Source organism: Lampris incognitus, chromosome 1 (genome assembly GCF_029633865.1).
Source record: "Lampris incognitus isolate fLamInc1 chromosome 1, fLamInc1.hap2, whole genome shotgun sequence".
Taxonomy (NCBI): domain Eukaryota; kingdom Metazoa; phylum Chordata; class Actinopteri; order Lampriformes; family Lampridae; genus Lampris; species Lampris incognitus.
In genome coordinates, this window is record NC_079211.1 from 16,897,486 (window position 1) to 16,904,574 (window position 7,089).

General features: G+C 46.1%; 1 protein-coding gene across 4 annotated transcripts in view; it reads right to left on the bottom strand.

Moving 5' to 3' along the window:
- tenm2a (teneurin transmembrane protein 2a) overlaps positions 1 to 6,795 on the bottom strand; it is a 217,581-nt gene extending 210,786 nt beyond the window's left edge. For all 4 annotated transcript variants that reach the window (XM_056292265.1, XM_056292257.1, XM_056292250.1 and 1 more), the window contains exon 1: positions 6,570 to 6,795. In XM_056292265.1, the coding sequence (XP_056148240.1) occupies positions 6,570 to 6,795 (226 nt within the window). The remainder of the gene's footprint in view (positions 1 to 6,569) is intronic.
- Positions 6,796 to 7,089: the final 294 nt, after the last annotated feature.

A 7,089-nucleotide genomic window follows, 5' to 3' on the forward strand; every position in this document is an offset into this window, starting at 1 on the left:
ATGTCACAAACAAACCAGAACAATACGTGTGACAGGTGTGTGCGCACATGTGGAGATGCTCCGTGAAGCATGGGATATATTTCAAATACTTGGTTAAGTATAAATCCGAACGTTAAATCCATTTTCCACAGTGACACTCATTGCACCTATCTGGTAGACAGGTAAACTGAGACGTCCGGGCTTTGGGCGTCTCCTCTAAGTTGAAGCTCCCCCTGTAGGCCCACGTGGTGTTGACCGGTGATGGACACCCGAGCACTGCAGTGCCGCATCGTGATGCAGTGATTCGGAAGAGAAAAGCTTTAAACAACGCCCGTGTTTTCTATCTATCGCCAGGACGTCACTAATTTGTATCCGCTCAAAAACAAAAGCACCGTGGAGAATATTGCCAGCCTCCGTCCCGACAGAGGAACGCAGAAATTAAATTTTAAGTGGGAGAGAAAAGAGATTGACAGAGGAAAATTAACAGGATATTGGTCAGCTCCAATAGTACGTATTCTTCTTCCACTGGAATGAGTCACTACACAGACTTCTAACTCCAACAAATCATTTGTGTGTGTATGTGTGTGTTTTTTTTTGCATGTGTGTGTACATTTTATCTTACAAATATGTGCAGATACATTGGCATGTTCAAGTGCATGCATGCATACTAGCTGTATGAAAATGGACTACAGTAAAACCATAGCATTTCTAAATCCTATGAAAACATTTTGACTGTGTAATAATTTTTTATAGTGACACTATAATATTTTAGAGACACTTTCTACACTGAAGCACTGCAGTATTTGCATAGTAATGCGATGGGAAAAAAACGCAACAGTACCATTATAATGGGTACATGGGTAACATATGTCTTATTCTCACCCTCATCTGTGCTTGCAATGGGCTGAATATTGTGTTTCACCCCATTTGAAAAGTTATAACTGTATAATAAAAGCATCATTTTAATCATAGCAGAGCTGCGGACATATATTACTGTCAGCTTACACCAAGGTAGTTGACCTGACAGCATCGCAGGTTACAACATTATTTCAGTATTTCAAGTTTAATAGCCACTTTGTCTCGAGTGCTAAGTCTGTTTGAAGTATGACCCTGAAAATTATTTTTATAGAGTTATTCTCTGACTAGATTACTTCTTACTCTACAGAAGGTACCTTCAGTCTCTTACTTCAGGGGAGAACTTAGTTATTACAAGTTGTTGTTGCCTTTTACAGATCATTTGGTTCATATATACTCCATTATCCAAACCGCTTATCCCAGCCGGGGTCGTGGGGGTGCTGGAGCCTATCCTCGTAGTCATTGGGCTGCAGGTGGGGGAGACACCCTGGACAAGCCGCCATACCATCACAAGGCCGACACACACACAAACACATTCACACCTAGGGACAATTTAGCATGGCCGATTCACCTGACCTACATGTCTTTGGACTGTGGGAGGAAACTGGAGCACCCGGAGGAAACCCACGGAGACATGGGGAGAACATGCAAACTCCACACAGAGGACGACCAGGGACGACCACCTAGGTTGGACAACCCCGGGGTTCGAACCCAGGACCTTCTTGCTGTGAGGCGACCGTGCTAACCACTGCGCCACTGTGCCATCCTCATATATAAATGTATATAAATATATATATATAACAAGGATTTAATATAATCACTGAGGTAACTGGGTCCCACAGTGCAAAGACATGTAGGTCAGGGGAATCGGCCATACTAAATTGTTCTTAGGTATGAATGTGTGTGTGTGTGTGTGTGTGTGTGTGTGTGTGTGTGTGTGTGTGTGTGTGTGTGTGTGTGTGTTGGTCCTGTGATGGCCCGGCAGCCTGTCCAGGGTGTCTCCCTGCCTGCCGCCCAATGACTGCTGGGATAGGCTCCAGCATCACCATGACCCTGAGAGCAGGGTAAGCGTTTCAAATAATGGATGGATGGATATACACTCACTGGCCAGTTTATTAGGTACACCTTGCTAGTACCGGGTTGGACCCCCTTTTGCCTTCAGAACTGCCTTAATCCTTCGTGGCATAGATTCAACAAGGTACTGGAAACATTCCTCAGAGAGTTTGGTCCATATTGACATGATAGCATCACGCCGTTGCTGCAGATTTGTCGGCTGCACATCCATGATGCGAATCTCCCGGTCCACCACATCCCAAAGGTGCTCTATTGGATTGAGATCTGGTGACTGTGGAGGCCATTTGAGTACAGTGAACTCATTGTCATGTTCAAGAAACCAGTCTGAGATGATTCGAGCTTTATGACATGGCGCATTATCCTGCTGGAAGTAGCCATCAGAAGATGGAAACACTGTGGTCATAAAGGGATGGACAAGGTCAGCAACAACACTCAGGTAGGCTGTGGCGTTGACACGATGCTCAATTGGTACTAAGGGGCCCAAAGTATGCCAAGAAAATATCCCCCACACCATTACACCACCACCAAAAGCCTGAACCGTTGATACAAGGCAGGATGTATCCATGCTTTCATGTTGTTGACGCCAAATTCTGACCCTACCATCCGAATGTCACAGCAGAAATCGAGACTCATCAGACCAGGCAACGTTTTTCCAATCTTCTATTGTCCAATTTTGGTGAGCCTGTGCGAATTGTAGCCTCAGTTTCCTGTTCTTAGCTGACAGGAGTGGCACCCGGTGTGGTCTTCTGCTGCTGTAGCCCATCTGCCTCAAGGTTCGACGTGTTGTGCGTTCAGAGATGCTCTTCTGCATACCTCGGTTGTAATGAGTGGTTATCTGAGTTACTGTTGCCTTTCTGTCAGCTCGAACCAGTCTGGCCATTCTCCTCTGACCTCTGGCATCAACAAGGCATTTTCGCCCACAGAACTGCCGCTCACTGAATATTTTCTCTTTTTCGGACCATTCTCTGTAAACCCTAGAGATGGTTGTGCATGAAAATCCCAGTAGATCAGCAGTTTCTGAAATACTCAGACCAGCCCGTCTGGCACCAACAACCATGCCACGTTCAAAGTCACTTAAATCACCTTTCTTCCCCATTCTGATGCTCGGTTTGAACTGCAGCATATCGTCTTGACCATGTCTACATGCCTAAATGCATTGAGTTGCTGCCATGTGATTGGCTGATTAGAAAATTCCGTTAACGAGCAGTTGGACAGGTGTGCATAATAAAGTGGCCGGTGAGTGTATATATATATATATATATATATATATATATATATATATATATATATATGAGCGTGAGGAGGAGAGATGTGAATGTGGATGTGTTGTGTGGAGGAGAGATATGCTGGGTACATTGGGAGAAGGATGCTAAATATGGAGCTGCCAGGGCAGAGGATAAGAGGAAGGCCAAAGAGGAGGTTTATGGATGTGTTGAGGGAGGACATGCAGGTGGCTGATGTGACAGAGGAGGATGCTGAGGACAGGAAGACATGGAAACGGATGATCCGCTGTGGCGACCCCTAATGGGAGACGCAGTAGTAGTGGTAGTAGGTATATATGAGAGTGAATCCTTTGTGTTGTGTTTCTCCCCAAGTCTTGTCGATGCTTTGTTTAAAAGACTGAGTTACCTCAGTGACTACATTAAATCCTTGTTATGACTTGCTGCAAGCCTCCTTGAGATTTTCATTTTTGATTGCAGAACACTCATTCAAGAATCAGAACCAATACAGAATCGTCTCGCAACGCCACACGTGGCTCCCACCGGCCTGTCTCGAACATTAGCACAGTGACAGATGCACGGGCAAATCAATATGCGCTAACGCACCGAAGAGCTGTAAATTGGTTATGCCACAGAAGACGGAGCAGACTTGCAAAGTCTGCATGCGGCTTTGGATGACCTTAAAACTTCTCTAACAAGGAGCCCAAACACCACGATGGCTCTCCCGTGCAAAGGCAAAACATCAATCAAAGTTAATAATATTGTCTGGCGAGCCACGACGGTGCATTAAATACTAATATCTCCGAGAGGTCAGTTCAGATATCATGTCTGGCCTTCAAACCATTTGGTGAATGCGTTTGTGCAGAGGAAGAAGACTGCGTGGACTCGGATTTCTCACTTGTGCGAGTTTAGCGCCTGCTGACGGAGTGGAATTTTTTTTCGAGTTTATCGCTTTCTATCCGCTCTTCCTCTGTTCCGCTACCATCAAGTCTCTGAACTATCAGAGAGGGGAAAAAAACAACAACAACAACAACATCTAAGCGCCGATTTCTGTGATTCTCCAGTTTCAAAAACAACCCGTGAAAAGTTAAAAGAAAAATAAAACCACGTAAACTTCTCCAGGCTTCTGCTTCTTTCTTGTTGTATTCCACACTCTCTACATCTCTCTTAGGTCGGTCCTTCCATCTCTTCTCCTCCCCCTGTGGTGTGACAGTCCACATGGTGCAGGCAACACCGTTGGTCTCCTGTGGCCACACTTCCCACGATGCATCTGTGGCTCTGGGCTGTGAGCGAACTGAGAGAACCGTGATATCGACCAGTCATATCGCCTGGTGTGAGGTCAGCGCTCTTCTTCACTGGAGTGTGTCTGAACAGCACACACCACCGACTTGCCCTCTTTCATCCATCCCCGCTAATCTATCTTAGTTTCTGCACCCATACCGTCCTTCCTGCTGGATAAAAATCTGCTGCTCTGTTCTGTTGTTTTTTTTTTTTCTTCTTTTTTACCCCCTGATAAACATTTTGTCTCCGCACATTCAAGGTTCCCTTTTGAAACAGTCCGAGGCAAGACTCATTTCTCTTGGTATCTGAAAACCTGCATGGTTTGACTTTGATTTTTCCAAAACTTTTCTGCATGTAAAACCTTTTCACAACATAAACTTTGTATTATTAAAACATCATTTCAAGTCGATATGGTGTTTGTATTTAAAATTTGATGACGCCATAAGCGATGAGCTTCATCACTGTGGGTCTCTGCCACAGTGATGAAGCCAGATTATTAAAGGTATTGTATTGTATTGTATTAAATTGTGCTGTATTATATTCTGTTGTTTCATACTCTATGCTATTCTATTACTGCGAGCTGTCTTCTCTTGCCTTTTTGTCTCTGTGTCCATGAAGAAGAGAAAACAGAGCTTAGCACGGATCAATCCTATTGAGTCTGACTTCTTTCACTAGCCAGGGATCAATACTGCCTGTTTCATGTCCCTTTACAATATGCGCATGTATGCACACACAAGTGCACGCACACGCTCCCACACAGCGGTATCGACCACACACACTTTAAAGTCGTGCCTGTAAGAGGAGGCCGGCCCCCTTAGAGATGACCTATCGGCCTATCGGCCGACTTGCTCCCCTGGGAATACAGAAGTTCATTATGACAGACTTGCCAGAGCTAAAGGTCTGCTGGGGGCGGCCACTGCAAAGAGCAGCTTTTATGCCATCTGAACAGGTTACCGCACCCGTCCTGTAAATGTGTCGGGATGGGACTCTTGACTGGGGAAGGGTGTGTAGATGTTTAGACGAGTCATCCGCAAATGGAAGAAACAATATGTTTTGATTTTGTTTTTTTTGGGGGGGGGGGTGAATTTTTCTTCCTTTTACTCTCCAATTGTTCTTGGCCGATTACCCCAAGCTCTCCCGGTTGCTGCTCCACCCCCTCTGCCAATCCAGGGAGGGCTGCAGACTACCACATGACTCCTCCGAGTCGCCAGCCGCTTCTTTTCACTTGACAGTGAGGAGTTTCGCCAGGGGGACGTAGCGCGTGGGAGGATCACACTATTTCCCCTGGTTCCCCCTCCTCCCCCGAACAGGTGCCCCGACCGACCAGAGGAGGCGATAATGCAGCGACCAGGACAAATACCCACATCCGGCTTCCCACCCGCAGACACAGCCAATTGGATCCGTAGGGACGCCTACCAAGCTGGAGGTAACAGGGGGATTCGAACCGGAGATCCCCATGTTGGTAGGCAACGGAGTAGACCGCCACGCGACCCGGACACACAACACGTTTTTTTAAGGAATGAGTTTAAAGAGAATGAGCACACAACAGTGTTTGACACAGTGAAATGCAGCGTCCAGTCTCCACCATCCACACTGAGCAGAAACATTACTCACCATAGCTACTGGAGTTATTCAGATACCACCCACAGATAGTAAAATGTCCAACAAAAATCGTAATGTCCTTGAATATTTCAATTTCTCCTTTATTCTCCATTATTGACATTACGTATTGTCTGGCGTATTTAAAATAGGTTGAATCATCCTGTTGGTAACCTTGAGTTTTATTTGACATGCACAAATTAATAACTTCCTTCTCTTTCTTTGTGAGCTTTTGTCTTTTTTTTGTCTTTAAATTTTCAAATCACTGTGCAAGTCATCTTCACCCACTCCCCCCAGAGGTGCCATTAAAGCTTCATCCAATCGAACGAGCTAAACTAAAGTAATTTATTGATGCGTTGCGCCGTATTCAAGATCAATGGATGTCAATGAGGAAATCGATCTCTTTCACAGAATTTGTGAAAACCCGACCTTTCGGTGTTAAAGGGATTTTTTTTTTTTGTGGTTCATTGACAATCGTTCTGTTCAGTGAGGTATGGATATCAGCCCTGTGATACAGCATGAACACAATACGACATAAGACGCTTTGGTCCAGGTACCCACCTTGTCTGGAGTATTCATCTGCCTCATGGTGCACCAGGTCAGCCACGCGGCCCCCGTAGTGCAGCCGCTGCTCGTGGTCGAAGGCCTTGAGGGTCTCGCTGGAGCTGTACGACTTCTGAGTGGGCACACGGCACTCCTCCGCATCGAGGGAGGAGGTGTTGTAGTGGGGGTCTTTGGAGCAGCGGCCCCTGGTCAAGGAGCGGTTCCTCCGGTCTTTCAAATCCATGTTTTTAGAGGGCGGGGAGATGGAAGCAGGAAGAGGAGGAGGAGAAGGAGGTGGTGGTTGGGGGGGGGGGGTGGAGCAACCTCCTAGAGGAGCTCTGCAATATCAGTCTCCTCTTCAGTCACCTGGGAAGGAAAGAGAGGGGGGGGGTGAATGAAAGGTTAGTACAAAATTAATGGCTTGACTGCAGAGATTCTCTGTTTCCGCTTTGTCCTCTGTAGAGCATTTGCAGGGTGAGTAAGGTAAGGTGGAAAGCAGTGAGCAGATGTTTGAGTAACCAGACGCACAGTCGCACGT